This window comes from Myodes glareolus, chromosome 25 (genome assembly GCF_982192425.1).
Source record: "Myodes glareolus chromosome 25, mMyoGla1.1, whole genome shotgun sequence".
NCBI lineage: Eukaryota > Metazoa > Chordata > Mammalia > Rodentia > Cricetidae > Myodes > Myodes glareolus.
Genome location: NC_142050.1, coordinates 46,054,369 through 46,076,889, shown reverse-complemented (window position 1 = coordinate 46,076,889; position 22,521 = coordinate 46,054,369). Strand labels below are relative to the sequence as shown.

At 47.1% G+C, this 22,521-nt stretch overlaps 1 protein-coding gene and 1 long non-coding RNA gene across 5 annotated transcripts; one reads left to right on the top strand and one right to left on the bottom strand.

The window, feature by feature from the left end:
• The first annotated feature begins 98 nt into the window (after positions 1-98).
• LOC148117915 (uncharacterized) lies at positions 99-19,087 on the top strand. Its single transcript, XR_015736617.1, has 3 exons — positions 99-347; positions 8,785-8,885; positions 18,663-19,087. It is a non-coding gene; the product is annotated as an uncharacterized LOC148117915 (long non-coding RNA).
• On the bottom strand, positions 12,812-21,173 carry Gimap4 (GTPase, IMAP family member 4). 4 transcript variants are annotated; one of them, XM_087901624.1, is made up of 3 exons: positions 21,034-21,173; positions 18,067-18,138; positions 12,812-14,511 (listed from the first exon to the last, which is right to left on the bottom strand). In XM_087901624.1, the coding sequence occupies exons 2-3, from the start codon at positions 18,122-18,124 to the stop codon at positions 13,583-13,585; spliced, it is 987 nt and encodes a 328-aa protein (XP_087757750.1). In that variant the 5' UTR covers positions 18,125-18,138; positions 21,034-21,173; the 3' UTR covers positions 12,812-13,582. The 4 variants fall into 4 exon arrangements, with proteins under 4 accessions (XP_087757750.1, XP_085547468.2, XP_087757752.1 ...); XM_085691342.2 differs by lacking the exon at positions 21,034-21,173 and adding an exon at positions 20,010-20,034; XM_087901626.1 differs by lacking the exon at positions 21,034-21,173 and adding an exon at positions 19,854-19,956.
• Between the last annotated feature and the right edge of the window lie 1,348 nt (positions 21,174-22,521).

Below are 22,521 nucleotides of genomic sequence, written 5' to 3'. Positions count from 1 at the left end.
TTCCCCAAACAGGAAACAGACTGTTTCCTCAGCCCTGGTTCCCAGCAGCCAGTTATGATCAATACTTTTACTTCCTTGATCCTCTCCTGCCTGAGAGAGCTGCAGCACTGAAAGCGGGGCACAACCGATCAGGCATCTTGATATCCCCAGACTGAATCATCTGCCCGAAACAAGTGTTTTTATTAAAGACAAGCCTGGCATTGTGTAATAATATTCCAAGGATGTGAGGGATCTGTAAGTAGTGTGGATCTATAGTAAGGCACTCTATGACTGAGCAAGGAGGGAATGGAGTCCTGAGCAAAGAGAATGTGCTCCACAGCCTCACCAGCGGGAACGCGCTCTGTCAGGTAACGACTACAGCAGGACACACTGGCAAAACATGGAGGAGAAAGAGATGCCCTACAGTTAGGTCTAAAGTCCTGCTATGCCAGTCATAGCCTCTCTAGAAAGAAGGCTTTGAGGGGCCTTAAAAGGAACCGCTGTCAGTCAGAAGAATGTAACTTCATGGGCAGCAACCTGAACGGCAGCATTAAACACAGGCTAGGTTGGGAGACCAGGAGAAGGTTGGACATTTTTCTTTTCTAAAAAGAACGAAAGAAAGAAAGGAAGGAAGGAAGGAAGGAAGGAAGGAAGGAAGGAAGGAAGGAAGGAAGAAAGAAAGAAAGAAAGAAAGAAAGATTCTTTTGTAGTGCTCACCCATTGCATTTGGCAGCAGATCACAAATTAACGTCCGACTCTGTTTAAATCAATGCAATCTGACCTGTTGAGCAGCTCTAGATGGTGGTGGTGGTGTGCATTCTCTGCAGTGTGCATTCTCTGCAGTGTGCATTCTCTGCAGTGTGCATTCTCTGCAGTGTGCATTCTCTGAAGCTCTTTATGGTGATGTGATGTGGAAAGTCCTTCTGTACATGTGTTGCTTTTATTGGTTGGTTAATAAAGAAGCTGCTTTCGTCCAATGGCTTAACAGAATATAGCCAGGCTGGAAGATATATATATATAGAGAGAGAGAAAGTAGGCAGAGTCAGTGAGACACCATGTAGCCACCAGAGGAGAAAGACGCAAGACATCAGCTAGAACCTTGCTGGTAGGCCACGAGCTTCATGGTAAAATATAAAATAATAGAAATGGACTAATTAAGATGTAAGAACTAGCTATCAATACGCTTAAGTGATTGGCCAAGTAGTGATTTAAATAATATAGTTTCTGAAAGATTATTTCAGTTCTGGGCAGCTGGGAATGAACAAGCAGCCTTCCACAATATTGATGGTGTGCATTCTCCCCAGTGTACAATCTCTGCAACTCCATATAACAGTGGTATGCACTCTCTGCAGTATGCATTCTATGCAGCTCTATATGGTGATGCTGTGCATTCTCCACAGTGGGCAGTCTGCAGCTCTATATGGTGGTGGTGTGCATTCTCCAAGTGTGCATTCTCTGCAGCTCTATATGGTGATGCTGTGCATTCTCCAAGTGTGGAGTCTGCAGCTCTATATGGTGATGCTGTGCATTCTCCACAGTGTGCAGTCTGCAGCTCTATATGGTGGTGGTGTGCATTCTCCACAGTGTGCAGTCTGCAGCTCTATATGGTGGTGGTGTGCATTCTCCACAGTGTGCATTCTCTGCAGCTCTATATGGTGGTGGTGTGCATTCTCCACAGTGTGCAGTCTGCAGCTCTATATGGTGATGCTGTGCATTCTCCACAGTGTGCAGTCTGCAGCTCTATATGGTGGTGGTGTGCATTCTCCACAGTGTGCAGTCTGCAGCTCTATATGGTGGTGGTGTGCATTCTCCACAGTGTGCAGTCTGCAGCTCTATATGGTGGTGGTGTGCATTCTCCACAGTGTGCAGTCTGCAGCTCTATATGGTGGTGGTGTGCATTCTCCACAGTGTGCAGTCTGCAGCTCTATATGGTGGTGGTGTGCATTCTCCACAGTGTGCAGTCTCTGCAGCTCTATATGGTGGTGGTGTGCATTCTCCACAGTGTGCAGTCTGCAGCTCTATATGGTGATGCTGTGCATTCTCCACAGTGTGCATTCTCTGCAGCTCTATATGGTGGTGGTGTGCATTCTCCACAGTGTGCAGTCTGCAGCTCTATATGGTGGTGGTGTGCATTCTCCACAGTGTGCAGTCTGCAGCTCTATATGGTGGTCTCAGGCTTTCTCTGGCCCCACCAGCTGTCCTGTAGGTCTCTGTGTTGGTTCTAGAGTCCAGTGGACTCTTCCTCAGACCACACTCTGCCCCTCTCCAGTGAGGCCCCTTATCTCCAGGCTCTGTGAAGTCAACATGGAGGTCTCAGCTAAATCATGTCAGTTTCTCAGCTCAGAAAGTATTCTGTGCCCTGCCATGGTTGACTTCTCCACATCTGTTACAACTGCTCTAAAATTCCCTGTGCATGTGGGATTGTTCCCCATCAGCCTAGCACAGCACATTGATATTGTTCGGAGACACCTCAGGAGATAATTTGCTACAGTGTCTTGGCAAACAGAGGGACAATTTGGACGTGACGAAGGGAGGTCCTGAGCCTGTTTGGATCAGCACCTTCAGTCGTGTTTCCCTTTCTTCCTACTCAACATTCTTTGAGAGCAGCTTCCAGACTCGGAGTCCCAAGGAGAAGCAAGAGAACAAGGCCTTTATTACCAAGGCAGAGGAAGTGCAGGAACCCACAATACTTCTGCTTATGTTTCTTGGTCATATGGCTGCCTCTAGCCACAGGAAACCCTGTGGAATGCAGTACTCAGGTGGACACTGCTTTCTAGGCAATGGTGTGGGTCTGTGAACAAGGAAGGAGCAAAGGTGGTAAGGACAGAAGACTGGTGGTGAGTGAGCCACCCAGCACGTGGCTCAGCTCTGCTCCTCACTCCGGAGCCACTGCGGTCTCATTCCCCGGGTCAGGGTGACTTCTTCCAAGGACCCACTGCACTCTTGTTAATTCTACGTAGGAGCCAAAGATGGGTCAAGAAATAAACCCTCAGAGTGGGCATCTGGTTCTAAACCACACAGAGTTTGTACCTGGCCAGACTCCTACAGAGACACCCTGGATAAAGAAAAATCAACTCGACCTAGAGGAACCAAAGGCGCGCAGAGACACACCCCCCCCACCCCCCCCACCCCCCGGCTGAGTGCTTTGCTCCAGACCAAAGCTCAAGGGACGAGAAGGCCTGAAGTCTTTGCAAGGTTTTTATTTCCTGGAACAACACGCAGAAAGACTAAATTTGAAGTACATGTTTGTTTAATTTTATTCTGCTGCATTAGCCGTTGGGTCTTTTCCTTAAGGGATGAGGGCTGTTCCCATACTGACCGCTTACAGCTCCTCTGTATCAGATGTTACCACCTAGTGAGAGAATCTGGGCTGTGTTAATGGTGGTGATTGGAAAAGCCACAGCAGAGACCACCCACTCTGAACAAAATGCCCACACTGAGAAAGGCTGCCATCTCTTGTTAAATTTGCATTCATCTTAGAAAATGATCGCCGCTGTATACTTCCTGCGTGTTTTATGACGTGAACACTGCACTTCACAAAAGCATCCAGTGTTTGTCATAGATTTTCATCAGGTACCTGGGAATTGTTGAAATATAAAGTGTGGGCCAAGGTCTGATAATGCACTGTCCAAACACATCCCCAGGTGTGACTGATGTGGCATTTCTGTGTCATTTTAGAATGTCTATCCTGAGACTGAGAACCTGTGCTAGACCAAAGACAAGGCATTTCCCGTGCTTCAGAAGTTCCTAGAAAGTAGCAGGACGTCCTACGCTCCCTAGGAGAGTCTAAGAAATGGACACCTATGTTCCCTAGGGGAGTCTGTAAGGAATGGACACCTATGCTCCTTAGGGGCATCTGTAAGAAATGGACACACACTAAGGACTGGGTCAAGTAAGGAAGAGTTGTCATTTTTGCCCACTTTATTGCTCTGCCTTAGCATATGACTCTCCGGTCATTAATGAGAGTCCACAGCAGGGACCCACAGCCATGGTGTGTGTGCTTAAGTATCTCATTCCCTTTACCTATGTGAAGGTGCGCCATAAAGGACCAGCATAATGAGACCTGTAAAGAAAGATCCCGGAAGAGACCTTCACTCGGGTCCACAAAACAGAAAGAGAAAAAACACGTAGGTCTTTTCTTCTCACCAGGGCCCCAAAGTGAGAACAATGGTCTCCGCTTTTGAAAATGCAAACAGGAAATGTGGTTCAATGGTTTCTATCTGAGCCTCCTCAAGATACGAGCAGAGCCAGCACTGAACTTCCTGAGCAGGGAGACATCAAGAATTTCTCATGGCAGAGTTGCCCCTTCTCCCCTGCCACAATTCTTACCACACGTCCCATCTGGCACCAACCAAAATTGCTTTCACATTTTATAGTGTTCAATCAGCCAAAGGTTTGGCTTAGCGACTCCATCAGAGATCTTTCATGGTGTTCAGAGTCTGGACCCCCAAAGACCACCAGGAGACCAGATCTGATGTAAAAACAGAGAGTCTTTCTAATTACGATCAAATCTGGGTCTCTCACCCATCCGAATCAGTGGTGGAGCAGGGCATTCACTGGGAGCAGAGCAAGTGTGGGCTGGGGGTCTGCAAGTCGCACAGTCACAGTCTCAGGATCGGCAGACTCTGGACACGGGTACCTGTCCTAGGTTGATTGGTTAATTACAGCAGCGAGAAAGTGGCTGCATCTGTTGCTGTGGTTCCTGCATTCCAACCTTTTCAGTAAAGCACGTCCAGAGCCCACTAGCCTCGCCTCTCTTTGCTTCTTTTCCATATGGGGGACATCTTGTGGTTTCTTGTGGTTTTTTTGTTTATTTATTTATTTATTCATTTTCAGTAACTTAGTGCAAGGTCGGGGGGTACAGCACATCCTGCTGGGTCAGGGACCTACATCCTGGAGGGTCTTTTCTGCAGCCTGTCATGGCTACCAAATTGTCAAAGCAGGGGTCTGGGTAAGGGCTTGGGCCCTTCACTGTTTTATATTATAAGTATTTAGGAGTCAGGTGTGGTGGCGCATGTCTTTAATCCCAGCACTTAGGAGGCGGGGGCAGGAGGATCTCTGAGTTCGAGGCCAGCTGGTCTACAGAGTGAGTTCCAGGACAGCCAGGGCTACACAGAGAAAACCTGTCTCAAGAAAAAAAACAAACAAAATTTTTTTAAAAAAATATTTAGTATTTCCTCAAACTCCCCATAACTGAAGCACTGCTGTGTGCCATTTCCTCAGTGAACATTTGACTGCATAGACTCCTGAGGTTGTAATTTTACTCTGTGTTGTCAAGAGTTGGGGTAACAGAAGGATCTGAGGTACCCTCACAGTCAGTGTATAGAAACCTGCAAGGTCCATTTTTCAATGAAAGACTCTGTCTCAACAATCAAAGCAGAGCAGAGAGGATCTGTGAGAAGACTCTGAGGGTAAAGGTGTCTCTACCAAGCCCGAGGACTTAGGTTGGCCCCTGGGGCTCACAGGGTGGAAGGAGAGAACCAACTCCCACAAGCTGTCCCCTGACCTCCACATACACATTTACTGTGTGTATGCATACATGTAAATAAATGTAATAAAAACATTTAAAAAGGTAGAGATTGATTGAAGGAGATTTCGCTGGCTTTCACCTGCATGTTTACACACATGCACATGTACTGACTCACACACATACAAAATACTTGTGGGGGACAAACATCTTAACAACCGGGGTGTGCCCAAAAGATCAAAGCAAGCATAAAATACAGATAAATACATGACCACAGTTATTATTACACCGTTCAGTCTAGGAGCCAATGAAAGAATGAATGGATAAGGGAAATATAAGATATACACGTATGTCTATTGAGGAAAGAATGTGATTTTATTTGCAATAGGGTGGATGAAATTAATAATTATTATTTTAAGTAAAATAAGCCAGACTTAGAAACACAAATATCACCCTTTTTCTCTCATAGGTAGAATCTGGCTATTTTTTTTAAAGATATGAAAGGAAAGAGAAATGATTTGGAAGAAGGAAGGAGACTAGCAGGAGGGAGAGGAAGTAGCTGAGGACAGGGGGAGCTGACTGGGGCTAGAGAGATGCCTCAGTGGTTAGGGGTGCTCGCTGCTATTCCAGAGGACCCAAGTTCAGTTCCCAGTATCCACGTCAGGTGCATTACAACTGCCCGTAATTTCAGCTCTAGGGGATTCAATACTTTCTGTCTTCTTCAGACAGCTACACACATACACACAAATAACCTTTCTTTGGTTTTTCAAAACAGGGTTTCTTTGTGTAACAGCCCTAGCTATCCTGGAACTCACTCTGAATACCAGACTGGCCTCGAACTCACAGAAATCCGTCTGCCTCTGGCCCCTGTGTGCTGGGATTAAAGGCATGTGCCACCATAGCTCAGGATAAATAATTTTTTAAGGAGGATGCGTATTGTCAAATCATAAAACATATTATAGATATATGAAAATGTCACAATGAACTCATCTTTAATAGTTAACATACAGCAATAAAATGAATAATTTTTATTTTTTATTTATTCAATGCATCTTTTACATCTTGCACTTTGATCTCATTCAGTTCCCCGTCCCTTCGCATCTGCCCTCTACCCACTGCAATCCCCCCCCAAAAAAAATTTAAGAGAGAAGAAGAAATAAAGGAAAAAATTAAAAATCTTGTCATGGAAGCTGCCATGTGACACAGTAAGTCACTCTGCAAACCCCTTTGGTCATATGTTTTTACTCACAAGTGTTGGTTGCAAAGTCATTGATCTGGTTTAAGGCCTCTGGTTTCTGCTACACCATGGATGCTGGGCCCTCACTGAGACTCTTCTTGGATGTCCTGTTGTTGCCCTATGTGGTGGAGAACCTGTAGCTTTGGGCCTGAGGGTCCAGTCTCTTCTCAAGTTCCAGCATCATAGATGGGTGGATGTTGGATGTTGGGGTGGGCCAAGTCATAACCCTGGCTCTGAGTCTGGGCTGCTGCAGGGCTGGTCCACTGATAGTTTCTGCCTGACCTCAGCACCAGAGTGAGCTCTCCAGCATTGCCCCAGCATTGCCCCAGCAGCTCCCCCTGCATCACTGAACAAGGGGTGGGGCAGTCCTCCTGCTTTCATGCCGTCCAAGTTGGCTCTCCCCACCTACGCCATCAGGGTCAGCTCTACATGTTGCCCAGGAGAAGTTCAGAGCTACTTTCACCAACTTGTGAGGGGTATGGACAGCCCTCTGGTTCTTAGGACCCAGGGCCGTCTCCTCCACCTTCCTCAAGGGTTGATGGACAGAAGGGGGAAGGCATCTTTCCCTTGTCTATGCTACTACAAAACAGATGAGAAATGGGGACAGAGCTCCCACGCTCACTACTTTGGGGCTGGCTCACTCACCCCTCAGGGTTGGCTCTGCTGTGTTGCTCCAGCGAGGTGCAGGGCCTGTCCTCCCAACCAGGGCAGCTGCTGGGTCTTAGAGACAGCTCTTCCCTCTTCTTACCTCAGGGACAGCTCCCCCACTTGCCTTAGGTGTTAGTGGGTGGAGGGAAAAGGGCGTCTCTCCCCGGCCCATGCTGCTCTATGGCAGATGAGAAGTGGGCCTGGGTCTCTCACACCCACGTTCTCAGGGTTGGCTCACTTGTGACAAGATCAGCTCTGCGGTGTTGTCCAGATGAGCCACAGGGCTCACTCTCCGGGGTGTTGCAGCTGGTGAAGGGATCAGCTCCCTTGTAAGGGGTGGGGGAGGCATCTTTCCCTTGTCCTCACCACCTCACCACAGACGGGGGAGGCTGTACCAGCTATGTCCCTCTCACATGCTCAGGGCACTTGTCCTGTGCTGTCTACAGGGAAAACTCTACTGTGCTGCCCAGGCGAGGCACAGGACCTGTTCTCCTGAGCGCTGCAGCTGGTGAGGGCGAGGGGAGGAGGGCATCTTTTCCTCACCTAGCCACCACATGGGATACAAGAGGGGTGTGTCCAGCTCTCCCCTACCATGCCCTCAGGGCCCTCTCAGCCGTGCCCCTGATCATAGGATCAGCTCTATTGTGCTGGCCAGGTAGTGCAGGACCCTCTCTCCTGAGTGCTTGAGCCAGTGAGTGGTGTGGCCATTTCTCCCTAGTGCTGCAGTCAATGGGGTCAGAGCCAGCTCTGCACAGTCCTGTCCGCTCGGCTTTTGGTGGTATAAGGGGCCAGGGATACCAACAGAGACCACAGCTGTGTCAAGCCAGAAAACCAGATATGGATCCCAGCAGCATCCCAGGCCCCGATATCAGCTTGGCACTGGGTAGCAATCAAGTCCCTCACCTCTGCCCACTCCCTTCCTCTCTCACTTCTTGAGATATGCCTCTGTCCACAGGACATGAACCATTCTCTCTCTCTCTCTCTCTCTCTCTCTCTCTCTCTCTCTCTCTCTCCCCACACCATATCTCGGCTCACTCTAATGGTGCCTTCTGACTAGTGCTACAAAGTGCTGGGTGTGCCCGTGTTTTCTCCTTTGAGCCCGGAACAAACAGCCCCAGACCTGCACGTGGGTCTCACTGTCCCTCTCAGTTTGTCATGATGCTGGGCGCCCTCATCACAAAGAGATCTTTATGGTGCCTGACCGCCCTGTGGGTGCAGAGCTTCTTCAGAAGTCCTACGGCAGGCTGGGGATAGAAGGTGTTCGGCTGAGTTCCAACTGTCCGGGCCGCATGCCAAGAGGTCAGAGGCATTGCTGGAGTCCTGTGACATGTCCTAAAATAATTATTATCTTTTACAAAGAAGATAAGTGCATTGTTTACTTTGTTACTGTAATAAAATACAATGGCCAAAGTAACTTATGGAAGAAAGAGTTAATTTTGGTTTCCGATTCTAGATGGAATGTCCAGAATGGTGAGGGAAGCATGGTCGCAACCAGCCAGAGCAGGAAGCTAAGAGACCACTCCAGCCGTAAGCATGAAGCCCAGAGTGTGCATGGTGAGTAAGGCTATAAACTCTCAAATGGAGTCAGATTTTTCTTTGGACCGCCAGCTCACAAAAAGGGATGCGGAGATTTACGATTAATTATGACAGTTCAGCCTGTACCTTGGGTTTGTCACACTAACTCTTATAACTTAAATTAACTTGTTTTATATTTATCTTTGTTTTGCCTTGTGGCTTTTTACCTCTCTTCCATCTTGCACCTCCTGTTTCCTCTCTGTGTTCTCCCGCACTTAAATTCATCTCCTTTTCTTTTCTCTCTCCTGGAAGTTCTGCCTAACCTCTTCCTGCCTAGCTATTGACCATTCAGCTCTTTATTAAGCCAATCAGAAGACACAGTGGCAAAGACACATCTTCACAGTGTGCAAAAAAGATTATTCTACAACACTCAAATGGTGCGGGAGAATTGTCTATATCCTGTCAATCTGTTTATTTTGAATAAATGCTGATTGGCCAGGCAGAAAGTATAGATGGGTAAACCAGACAGGAAGTAGAGGTGGAGCAAAGAGAACAGGAGTATTCTGTAAAGCAGGAAGCTCCTCTGCCATTCCTGCCCAGACCACTGAGAAGCAAGCTGTAACCTGCCAGCTGTGAAAGGTACCTAGCCGTGTAGCTAGCATAACAAGAATAATGGGTTAATATAAGCTACAAGAGCTAATAAGAAGACTGAGCTAATGAGCCAATCAGTTTTATAACTTATGGAGTCCTCTGTGTGATTTTCTTTGGGGCTTGCTGGCTGTGGGGTATCGGATGGGACAGAAACCCCAACAAGCAGGCCCCTTCATGTTACACTCAAATCTGTCCCCAGTGATGTCCTTCCTCCAGTTAGGATGCACCTCCCACAATCTCTCCAAACAGCACAGCCAACTAGAAACCGAGTGTTCAAATACCTGAGCCTATGAGGGACATTTCTCACTCAAACTGTCACAATATGTAACAAAATAGATTTGACTGAATTATATAAAAGAAGAAGGAAACTGTGTCACTTGCATAAATATGGATGGAATTGTAAGGAAAGAAAGTAGATTCATAAAAGCAAATATTGCAAATTTTTCCTCAAATATTGAAGCTAAAATGTTTTAAGAAAAATGAAACATAAGCGGGTATGTTTGGGGAAAGGTAGGGAGGCAGAGGGTGGACAAAGAGAAGAGAAGGCAGCTTGCAGGTGTGAATGTGATCAAGGCATGTGTAGAACATGTCAGAAAGCATTACTTTACATATTACTTCACATAACCAATACATGGAAAAAGAAACATGGAGAGACAAATTCTGTCGCCTCATACTCTTTAGGTTAAAAGAAAATGAGCATTCTAAAATGCAGATCAGCTCTGTGCTAACAGGGTAAATATCAGAGTAGTTTGACTACTACAGCCAGACTCTTGCTCATCTGGGAGCTCTGGAGGCATCCCCCAAAGGAGAGACATGAGCCTTACACCACCACTAATATCCGCCACTCATGGTGATGGTGATATTAACCAATGCACTCGGCATGATGAATAAGTTAAGGAGCATATGCTTCATTTCTTTGTCAATTTACACACGCTAGAATCATCTCAGAAGAGGAAAACTCAGCTGGAAAAAAATTCTCCATCAGACTGGCCTGTAGCTCAGTCTATGGGGCATTCTCTTGATTAACGACTGATATAGGAGGGTTCAGCCCACTGTGGGAGTTGCTGCCTGTTGTGGAATATTACTTTAACTACGTAAAGGTATTTTACATTTGTTTATGATGTGGATATTACTTTAACTAGACAAAAGAAAATGTGTTACATTTATTTATGCTACTTTTTTGAGTATGTAAAGATATGTGGCATTTGTTTTACCTTGCCTGCCTACAGCACCTGATTGGTCTAATAAAAAGATGAAGGGCCAATAGCTAGGCAATAAAGGGATACGGCGGCCTTACGGGCAGAGAGAATAAATAGGAGAAAGAAGCTCGGCTTGAGAGAGAAGAGAACAAGGAAGAAAGAAAGTGAGGCACTCAGGGCCAGCCAGACACAGAGGCAAAACATAGATGAATAGAAGCAGGTTAAATTAAGTTACAAGAGCTAGTGGGACAAGCATAAGACAAGGCTGAGCATTCTTAACAAACAGTACGTCTTCATACCATGATTTAGGAGCAGCTTGGTGGCCCAAAAGAAAGCCTGCTACAGCCATTCTTGGACAAGTGACCCCGGGTTATATTTAGAATGTTAAGCTAAGCAAGCCATGGACAGCAAGAAAGTAAGCAGCAATCCTCCATGGTCTCTGCCTCAGGCCCTGTCTCCAGTTTTCAGTCCCGAGTCCCTGTTCTAGCTCCCTTCATGATGGATTATACACTTTAAGATGAAATAAACCCTTTTCTTCCCAAGATGCTTTTGGCTGTGTTGTTCATCACAGCAAACTGCCTGGTCCTCTACACTCATTTCTTCCATGATGCTCCCTGAGCCCTGGACGCAGGAGTTGTGTGTGGGTGTGTATCAATTAGCCCTGGACACACTATGGTGAGTTGTTCTCTGCATTTGACTACTGACCTTCCGAAATGGTCACCTGCTGCTGGAAGCAGCTTAGAGAAACCAATTTTGAGAAATGAAAGTGTTTGGGTTAAGGCTTCATCCCAGCCCTGGCATCCATTTATCCAAAGAGTCTGGAATGTTGGGTGGAAGTTCCATCCCAAGCCCCCTCTCCTGGGAGTTGCCTCAGTCCAGACTCCACCCTCAGAAAGCTTGCCAAACGATGACCCCTCCTCAGAGATGCTCAAGACCACTCCCACGTGGTATTTAAACAGCAACCCAAAGAACAAACACGTGGGTTTTCTAGTCTTTCTTCCCCATCTCCTTTCTGGGGGGCTGAAAGGTCACCCGGGAGTGCTGGCATCCATTAAAGTTGGGCTTTTTCTAATTCGGTTTGATTTGGTCTAATTTGAAATATTGCATTGGCAGAGAGGTTTATTGGGACACAAAAACTTTTCAGGAAGAACAAAGTGAGCTGTGTGTGGGCTGTCACAGGTGAGCGCTGGGAAATGTTGGGATGAACACTGAGGAGTGCTAAAAACTAATAAGTGAGGAAAACTCTGAAGAAAGGGGAATAAGGAAATAATTCTTTTTTTTTTTTTTTTTTTTTTTGGTTTTTCGAGACTGGGTTTTTCTGTAGCCTTGGTACCTGCCCTGGAACTAGCTCTTGCAGACCAGACTGGCTTCAAAATCACAGAGATCTGCCTGCCTCTGCCTTCCGAGTGTTGGGATTAAAGGGGTGAGCCACCACGGCCTGGCTAAGGAAATAATTCTTGCTACCTCTATATGAGAGGGACACTTCTGCACTAGGAAAAGCTCACAGGCTTCAGCAGTCTAAGGCACATAACACAATAAAGGTCCAAAAGGGTCGTGGTGTTTGACCAGTGAGGAATTGAGGACGTGGCTCAAAGATTTCAGAGCCAAAAAGAGGACGGGACCAGGAGAGTGACTGAGCCAGGACAGCACTTGTCTCGCAAGCTTGGGAACCTGAGTTTGACTCCCAGAACTTGTGTGAAAAGTTGCATGTGGTGGCCTGCACTTGCTAGGGAGGTGGCAGTGACAGCATCCTCAGGGGGCATAGGGCAGCCAGGACAGCCTAACCAGCGAGCTCCAGGCCAGTGAGAAGCACCGTCTCCAGGGAGGTGGATGCCATCGCTGAGGATGAGACCTGAGATCATCCTCTACCCTCCACATATGCACATGTACCTGCACATGCACAAACATGCATGCACACATACACACTCATACACATATATGCACAGGCACCCACATGCTGAAGGAAACAAGACAGGAAACAAGGAGGTGCCAGAGGGATAGAGTAAGTCTGGTTTAAAAAGTACCTAAACCTTTTACCAATAAAACAAAATTCATCACTGCTATTACAGCAGCACTGTTCTCCAGGACAAAACAGATTCCAATTCTGTACAAGGATGAGGCAATAGAAAAGTTTATTATAAAAACAATAAGCAAGTTAGCTGGGCTGGGCAGAAGCAATACAAGCTGGATGTATTGGGGTACGGAGTGGGGTTGGAGCAATCAGATCAGTTCTCAAGGAAAGAACTGACTTCATCAAACTGGTTAGAAGGCTGACAGAGAGCTTCAAGAGGCCCACCTGAACATACCGAACACTGCAGTGCTGTCTATTAAATTGCTCATTTGTGCTCATCCTGAGTTCGTTGACTTATAAGATTTGCTTTACCTTCAAAGGGAGGATAGGGAACCATTTGAGGCCATTCATGAGTTTGTAACAAAACAAACTGACACTCACTAAGAACTATACAGTCATCTATTTCTGCCTAAAGATTACCTCACGCAAGGAAACGAACTTCTAATAGAACATAGAAGACTGTTGTCAAAAGTACTGAGCAGCAGTGTATAGAAGCTGCAGGTAAAGATTGTTGTTGAGAATCCAGAGGAGGACGAATGGGTACATCTTACAGTCGTCTTCTAGGGGCTCCTAGGTGACTTTCTCTGAGGAAGAACACAAGGGTGGTAAGCATTAATACATTCTGCTTTTGAGTTGTACTAGAGAATTGGTCAGTTTTTTTGCTAAGTCAATTGAATGTCTGCCAACTGCCAAAGGTGCCTTTTACTCCTTAGTTCCGGAGGACGGAAACTAGAGCATTTGGACAGTGAGGGGTGGGCAGGGTTATCAGGAAGAAACGCAGAAAGCAGATGAGGTCTAGTCTTACAGATCAGGTCTTAGTCATCTTGCATGAACTGACTGATGATAAAGCGAGCAACCTCCCATATTTTTAAGATCATTTCAAGTATCCCGTTTTGGGTCTCCACTTCCCTCCTAGCGTTTTGCTGTCTCTCTGTGTAGTAAGCCTCTGTTCTGGAGAACTCCCTCTCCATCTGTGCCTTTCTCCGCTCCCTCTGCAGCTGATCTTTCAGGTCTCTAATCTGCTCTTCATACTCATCTCTTATCCGCGCTCGCTCTCTCTCCAGCTCCTCCCTGTATTGCTCTTGTTTCTCCCGGGTTTGTTTCTGAATCTCTTTCTCAGCACATCCATACATCTTGTTGGTAAAGCATCTTCCTCCATTTTCCATCACCATGCGCTGGACCAAGGTCAACAGCTGTGTCCTCTGGTCCTCCAGTTCAGCTCCTGACGCTTTGTTGTTGAACAAACAGTAGCGATCCTCGAACTTATGGATCAGCTCTTGAATGTCTTTAGAGTACTTTAAGTACTCACGGATATCGGTGTCTTCCAGGTCATCCTTCCTGGTGAGCAAGAGAATCATGAATCTTCTAGCCTTCTTTCCAAACATGCTTAGAATCTTCTCTGTAGCCTTATGATCTTCCGCAGTGTAACGCCCCAATGGGACCACCAGGAGCAGAGCATGAGGTCCTGGGGCGGTCAGGGCAACACAGCGAGCGATCTCTTTTTGCGTGTCAACATTTGATACCTCCGTGTCAAAAACACCAGGCGTATCCACGACAACAAGCTCTCTCCCACCCCAGGTGCTCACCCTTTTCTCACAGACCTTGGTAATGGATTTTGCACAAATGCCAGAATAAAACACCTTCTCCCCGAGGATGCTGTTCCCTGTTGCACTCTTTCCTGCTCCCGTTTTTCCCAGTAAGACAATTCTCAGTTGGGAATTTTCCTGGTCTTGGTCTCCAAGTTCTAGAACATCAAGGAAATAAAACCAAGTGTCAGACGCAGTCCCCAACAGTTAAACGTGCAGTCCTGCCACCCAGAGCCTGCTCTCTTGCTTCTCTGCTTGCGGGCTTTCCCCCTGGCTGCCATCTCTGTCCTCCCAGAGCCTACAAACAACCTCTGGGTAAAAAGGCCATCTTGAAGGACTTGACAAAGAGATGCGGGTACTTCCCTTGATCTCTTTTCTTCACTGCTTCTTTTCAGTATTCTTTTGAGCTCTTCATTCTGACCCTTTGTGGCTTCTAAGCCCCCAGAGGAGGAAATAAAAGCTTCAGAAGAGAACTGTGAGCTGCTTCCAACACCCACCCCCACTAATGGAATCCCACGCAGAACACAGAGGACGCCTTTGGGGCATCTGCCAGGAAGAATGTCTTTTTTTCTGATTTATATTTAAAAATGACTTGTTCTTCTTACAACTGACAGCCAAGTAGGGGTGATGTACAAGTCTTAAGATATCTCCCCTTACTGACCCAGGCCCTCTGCATATATATGTTACAGCTTTGTAACTTGGTTCTCTTGTGGGACTCCTCTAACAGTGGGAACAGGGACTGTCTCTGACTCTTCTACAGGCTTTTGGGACCCTTTCCTCATACTGGGTCGCCTTGCCCAGCCTTAATACATGGGGAGGTACTTAGTCTTACTGCAACTCGATATGCCATGCTTTATTGATACTCATGGGAGACCCACCCTTTCCTGGACAGAGATAAAAGAGGAGATTGGGGGTGGGCAGTAGGGAAGGACAGGAAGGGAGTGAGAAGCTGGGAGGGGAGTATGGGGAAGGTTGCAACTGGGATGTAAAACAAATAGATGAATACAAATAAAAATAAAATAAAGACTCAGGGGAATAAAGATAGTTCCCCATGTTTGGAAACCAGAATCCCATAATGAAAGAAATAATATGACTGAGAATATTGCCTGAGACGCCCTAGGAGAAGATGTGAGGGCAGCTCCCGCTAGCATTTATTTAGCTGCACAGCGGAGCGCCCCATCTGAAAAGTTCTTGTGGGCTTTGGTTCCTTGGCCATAGGAAGGAAGAACGGGAAAAGGTCCTGTGCCTGATTGGCCACTGTTGGTCCATGTGGAGATGAGCCACGGTTAGACTGCAATGCGTGCCCCCAGTCCTTCCCATCCCTGAATCCCTCCTCTCTGGGACGGAGAGTAAAATGTAGCCAGTGGGTCTGGCTCTGCAGGACATGATGACACGCTCTGACTCTGGAGGACCGGCATCAAAGTTCCAAGAGCCTTTAAGCACCATGGGCTGCCCGCTCCTTTGACTCCTCTGCAGCCGCCATGCGAAGAAGACACCTGGACTAGCTTGCTGGACAGCAGCAGCCGAATGAGACCCCCGCCATCCTGGCTTGCCCAAGAGCTAGTTCAGCAGCCAAAGCTTTTGAACTACAGGTGGTGACCCCCATGTGGGGCCACAGAACTGCACATGAGAAGCAGAAGGGAAAGCTAACAACAGTAAAGGGTTCTGAATGCACAACAACTAAAACTCATTTCAAGATCAAAGGTGTATGGATCTGTACTGTCTCTCACTGCCTTCCCTGTGTTTTATGATGAAACGGCAACCTGGGTTCTGACCAAACAACACCAATACTTGGCCTTGCTCTTACCATGCAGCACCAATATCCACTGCCCAAAGCATTTGTATAATGTACTTAGTGAGTGGCATTCTGACAGCTGATTATTGTAAAACTAAAATACGAGTCGACTCTGGAAAATGTCCGAGATGCTCTATCCTGCAGTAGCAAATATTCAATCACATTTACATAAGCAAAATACGCAAACCCTCCTCACTAGTGTGCAACTATGTTTTTTTTGAAGTTGAAGAAAACCAACAATACATTCATTAACTTTAGATTTCTTACTTACCTTCTTTGAGCATGCCATACACATATTCAGTGTTGCCAAGTACTCGTTGTTAAATCCAACTTGTACATATAGTGTACGATGAATGCTTTAAAGGGATACAATACTGAACATCTCCATTGCTCACATAACTATGTTTTGTGGTGAGAACACTTAAAATTGACTTTCTTATCAACTATAAAATACAGTATTAAGTATGTTCACTATACTATGTAACAGGTTTTCAGAATGTGTTCTTCCTATCTATCTGAAACCCCTTACTATATGGACAGGAAAAATATGTTTTAATCTTTAAAAAATGGCAAATTATATGTATGTATGTATGTATATAATTTATTTCAAATTTCTTATATTTGATTTGTAACCTATTTTATGTACTTATGTACCTGAAGTCACATAAATGTTTCTTGAAAAAAAGCAGCAGTGGGGGAGAAAGTTCCAGCCCTGAAGTACACACACCTGTGAGTCTGCCAACACCCTGACGGGAACCACTAGCTTGCCAAGGTGCATCTGCGAGTCTATCGGGACTCTGATAGGGAACCAGTAGCTTGCCAAGGTGCATCTGTGAGCCTATCGGGACTCTGATAGGGAACCAGTAGCTTGCCAAGGTGCATCTGCGAGTCTATCGGGACTCTGACAGGGAACCAGTAGCTTGCCAAGGTGCATCTGTGAGCCTATCGGGACTCTGATAGGGAACCAGTAGCTTGCCAAGGTGCATCTGTGAGCCTATCGGGACTCTGAAAGGGAACCACTAGCTTGCCACAGGTACATGAGTGAGTACCCAACTTTAACAGATGTGATTCAGACCCCAGGAATTCCTGACTGGCTCCCAGCATCTGGAGCCAGAGAAATGGGTGATATTTGAAGGTGCTACCCTGTAAGGTAGTCTGATAAAACAGCAGAACCTCAACTGACATAATGAATATGGTGGGTGAGGAGCTGGGCGTGCCCAGTGACACACTGATTTATTTGTTAGCTGGAAATTGAGGAACCTGGAGCAGAGACCCAGATGGGGGATCAATTGCCCCCACATTGTTCTCTCCCGATCCTCCTTTAGGAAAGGACAGAGACATCACCAGAGAAGCCACAATCAAAGCGGCCACAGGCAGCCTCTCTGCTATGTTCATATTGTAGGAGGGAGGAAGTAAGAGGCTGTGCTGAATGAAGTCAGGCGTGGTGATCCACTCACACCTGTCACCCGGCACTAGGGAGACAGGAGCAGGATGACTGCCACACGCTCCAAGCTGGCCTGGCCCACAGTGTGAGAGTCAGTGTCCAAACAAACAAAAGTCAAAAAAGAAAAGAAGAAAGGGAGGGCTATGCCAAGGTGAGGACGAATGACAGGCCCTGTGGCTTCTCCTGCTTAGCCCAGTGGACGTCACGCTATGAAGAGAGCGAGAGCGCGAGGAGAGTGGAGAGAAATGGGAGAGCCGAGAAATACGAGGGCAGAGGGCAGCGGCTGGCATGGCTTTATCCTGCTCTGAGTCGGGACTGACCGTCAGGACAGGAGAGACTGCCCACCTCCGTGCCTGCCTCCCCCCTTCTCCACGCCCCTCACCCCACCCCCACCCCACAGCCCCTGTACTCCCACACCCGCACACCCCCTGCACCCCACATCCTCACATCCCCCACCCCCGCAGCTCCTCTCACCATAGCCGGTCCAGGGCTTTCCGGTTGCGGACCCCACACCATCGTACTGCGCTGCCATTGTCGCTTGGCTCTCTGCAGATAAAGAAACAGCCATGGCATTTTCTGAAGAACACTTGGAACCCAACCTCCTGTAGCCAGCACTGAACTTTCGGCCATAAACTCCAGACTTTCATTTCTCTTGACCTCAACTCAACACTCCATTTTCAGGCTATTCCTTTTCTTGCACAAATTTAAATACTTGCAGCACCTCCTAGCTCTTGTCCTGGCCCGGGACCTCCCTCAAGCAAGCGGTTGAGCGCTGCAGCGCCTTTTACAGGAGTTCCTTCAGCATTCCAAACTTCTGCCTCTGCTTCTCATTGTGGCTTTTGCTCTTTCAAGGGCATCTCTTAGAAAGGTTGGCCAGGATAGAAGCCCTGACGACTCCCCACCTCCGGTCTGGCGCCTTGGTGAATGACGTCACCATCCAGCCAATGGCTCTTGCCGGGCTATGGGCTCCCTTACAGCCTTTGCTTCCTGCCATGCATCAGCCCATTCCAAATCCTATTGACGCTCCTTTCCTAAATCTCATTTGTCTCTTTGTCTCTACGTCCACACAGATCAAATCTACTGCCACTTGTCTCCAGGGTAACAGGCCGTGGTTAGATGCCCTAGCAAGAAGACTCCTGCTGCACTTCTGAAGCCTGGCAATTGTGTCTTCACGTCACGCATTTACCACAGCAGAACAGTCGCAACACGGTGTCAACCGCTTTATTAGGCTCACGGTCACTCAGCATCAAAGAGATACATTGTCTAGACCCCAATCTCCCCTCATAACTATGTTGTCCTGTTTGGATGGGAGTATTAACATCTTTCATGTCATGTGAAAACAGGAAATAAGCAGAAAAGAAGCTCAAACCACTCCAAGTTCAAATACCCCATAAATAATCACTTCAACGCTTTGGTGTAACTGGACCTCTTTTTCAAATGACTGCGTGCAGATAATTTTTTTAATAAAAAAGAGACAGTATCACTTACTTTATTGTCTACTGTTAAGATTCAGTGTTCTGCCAGGCAGTGGTGGTGCACACCTTTAGTCCCAGCACTTAAGAGGCAGAGGTAGGCGGATCTCTATGAGTTCAAGGCCAGCCTGGTCTATAGAAGAAGTTCCAGGACAGCCAGGGATACACAGAGAAACCCTGTCTCAAAAACCAAACAAACAAAAAGACCATTTTAACTTTGCATTTTACTTTTCACTTTATCAATGCTTTGAGCACTCTATTCTAGCAGTGCATGGAGCTGAGGACGAGAAGGTGGCTGAGGGGCCAAGAGCACTTGCTGCTTTTACAAAGAGCCAGGGTTCAGTTTCCAGACCCACATGACAGCTCTAACTCCAGTTTCAGATGATCAGATGCCTGCTTCTGGCCTCCTGGAGAACCAGATCTGCACATGGTACATATATGTATACATGTACACATACATATACATGAAATCAAAACACTTACACACATAAAGTAAAAATACTTTCAGGAAAAAATAAATTTGAATTTTACTTTTCTTGCTTGAATTCCCTAGTGACATTTGTTCATCTTTAGAAGGTGGTTGGGCTATCAAAAGGACCCAGACGTCCCTGCGTGATCATCCCTCTCTGAAGACACTGACCTCCCTGTGCACCAGGGCCCTCTCATCTCCTAGGTTTTGTGGGAACTCCCCCTTCCTGGGGCACTGCTCCAGCCCACTGCTCCCTGAGAAGCCCTGTCTAACCCTCTCCTGCAGCAGCACCAGCCTGAGCTGCCAGCTCCCAAGGTCACCTGTGCTGTCCCTGCTCAGCAGCGTTTCTTCATCAGGGGCATGGTTGTAGCATGAGATTGTTCTCTAACATTTGCTGTCTCCTCTTAGACTATATGACAGGAAACTTCCTGGGTACAGGCACAACACTGGACAAAGGGTGGGTCTTGGTTCTTTACCTTCCTCTGTTGGGTGGTGGCCTGCGTGTGCAGCAGTCCCTTCCTCGTTAACCAATACCCAGACCTGCAGAAACACCCAGCTCATTTTGCATGCTTCTTCCACCCATGAACATTGTTGAGAACTCTGGAGCCCACTGTGTCCAGGACAGGCTGGAATGTTCGTTGTTAAGGAGTCTCCACACAGAGAGCCATCAATTACAAATGTGAAACAGAAAGCCAGATGCTTTTTGTTTTTTGGGTTTTTTTTTTTTTTTTTGAAAGAGGCTCATTTCTTTATGTCTGAAGGCTAGGTGGACAGAAGACAGCTTCTCATAAACTAGAAAGGGAAACCACTCAGCTCTTAATAGAGCTGGTACTGGTGATTAACAAGGAGAGCCAGAGGCTGGGGGAGGGGAGGGGGAATCTTAGACCCAGTGCATAGGGTCTGTGCTTGGGTAGGTGCTGATTTCATCGACTAAGTTCTCCTCCCTCGGGCTATGAGCAAACATCCTCTGCTGGCTTCGGAACTGTGGTCCCAATGAGTGCAACTTAGACCTCCCTGGAGGGAGCTCAAGTCTTCCATGAACCTGGGAAAGAATGGTTCCCCCAAGGAAGCAGCTTGAAGGAAAAAGATAACAGCCAGTGAGGACCCTGACCTATATGCCAGCTTAGAGGAGGACACACACCAAGCTGTGCCTGTTAGGGATTCCCCCACCCCTACCTTTTCTTCTCCTGCTCCCACCAAGCTAATTCATTCATTCTCTTCCTGGAAGAGCCAAGTTAAAAAAAAATTTTTTTTTGACCAGTGAAGGAACACTTTCTCCACAAAGAAAGTACCCTTGCGGCAATGGACCCTGTAGCACACATGAATTTGTAGGACTTAGCCTTCAATACGAATTACAGCCTAAAATTAGCAGGCAGGAAACAGGGGCCAGTAAGTACAATTTCCAAGAGCAGGTCTGCCTGGGGTTTTACTGGACATGGCCAACAGAGCAGCCCCCTCCTCACCAAGTTCAACACTCCCGCACTACTCCCCGATTCTTACCTGAAAAGGTCCTGTGGCCTTCTCTGATTTTACAGCAGTGCTGAACTCAGAAGGGAGAGCTGCAGAGGAAGCGTGGGGCAGGAAGTGTGGAGACAGGAGCGTACAGGGACCCACCCATCTACCCAGAGGCACTGCAGAGCTCCACAGTCCGGCGTTCTGTGCCATCTAACAAGGCACCCACGGGCCGCTGGTAGCTACTGGACACTCAAGATAGGATAAATCAAATGAGAAATAAAGTGTTGCACGGTGTTAGTCACTTTTCTCATCATGAGGACTTTTGTTGACTACAATACGGCCCAACTTAATAAACAATGGGCAGTCTGCTCTTGTTTGGCAGAATCTTCTGCAAATAGGAGTGACAGTGACTCTCCTGTGTGCTTACTTATTTAAAAATTAGCGGGGGTGAGGGGCTCCTTGTCACTAGTGTATAGTAGAATCTACTTTTAATTGGGGTGTTTAGATATTTCATGCTTCAGATAATTCACTGTGTGACTGGATTTCAACGGGACCCCTATATCATACCTCCTCCCCTCCAGGCCCAGGGAGCACTTCAGAAAATGGGATGGAAACATTGGAGGCAGCGGGCATCTGCAGGAAACAGTACTTGCTAGATAGGACGAGGCCATTTCACTGCGGGGAGAGCGGACATGACGCTGGGAGGGAAAGGAGAGGGCTAGAGAAGGAATTAGAGGGGGGACTGGAGTGGAACTGATCAAAACACATTACGTGAATTTATAAAGTTCTCTAACGATAAAACTGATCATCCTGCTATCAGCCTCTCTCTGTCTGATCTGTTCTTTCTCTCCCTTTCTCTACTACTCCGCCTACTTCATGGCTGATTCTTGGGTGACTTCGCTTTTATCCCTTCTTATTCAGGACAGCCCTTGTTTGGCGGGTGCTTCAGGGTCCATGCAAACCTCTTCGACTTGGACTAGTCTCCTTTCAAATTCTGTGCAGCCTTCCTGCATGTATAGCGGAAGAGCCTGGCATCTCCACACTATTGTTATGTACTTGACAGCTGCATGTTTTTATACCCAAGGAACCGCCAGCCCTGGGTAGTTACTCAGACAGAGATCAGCAGGGAGAACTTAGATTTTGGATCCTAACACAAAGAACAGGAGTGCTGGGGAGTGAGGAGTAGTGGGTCAGATCATCCAAATTTCCCACCTCCAAGAAAACCTATTTATTCGGTGACTTTGATTCCCCAAGTTCATCTGTGAAATCTGGTAACTTGGCACAGAATCACCAAGCAAGCAAGTAGGTCCTGACCAAGTCCCTTCTTCACCGCAGGCCTTCTAACCCCACCTCTCACCTTTCCACATCCTGCCCTGTGCACTGTAGGGCCCGTGAATGTGTAGCCTTCAGTAACCAGGATGCTGGGAGCCAAAAAGTCCCCATACGACACTAGCATTTTTCTCCAATCTGTGAATTCCCTTCTCCTACTTACACAAATCTCCAGACCACCTCATTAGAAGATTTGCGGCAAAG

Coding starts and splice junctions, on each gene's coding strand:
- Gimap4 (XM_087901624.1), bottom strand. CDS start 18,124: ATGGCAGCGCAGTACGATGGTGTGGGGTCCGCAACCGGAAAGCCCTGG. Junction 14,512..18,066: donor AAAGCCCTGGACCGGCTATG/GTGAGAGGAGCT, acceptor TTGATGTTCTAG/AACTTGGAGACCAAGACCAG.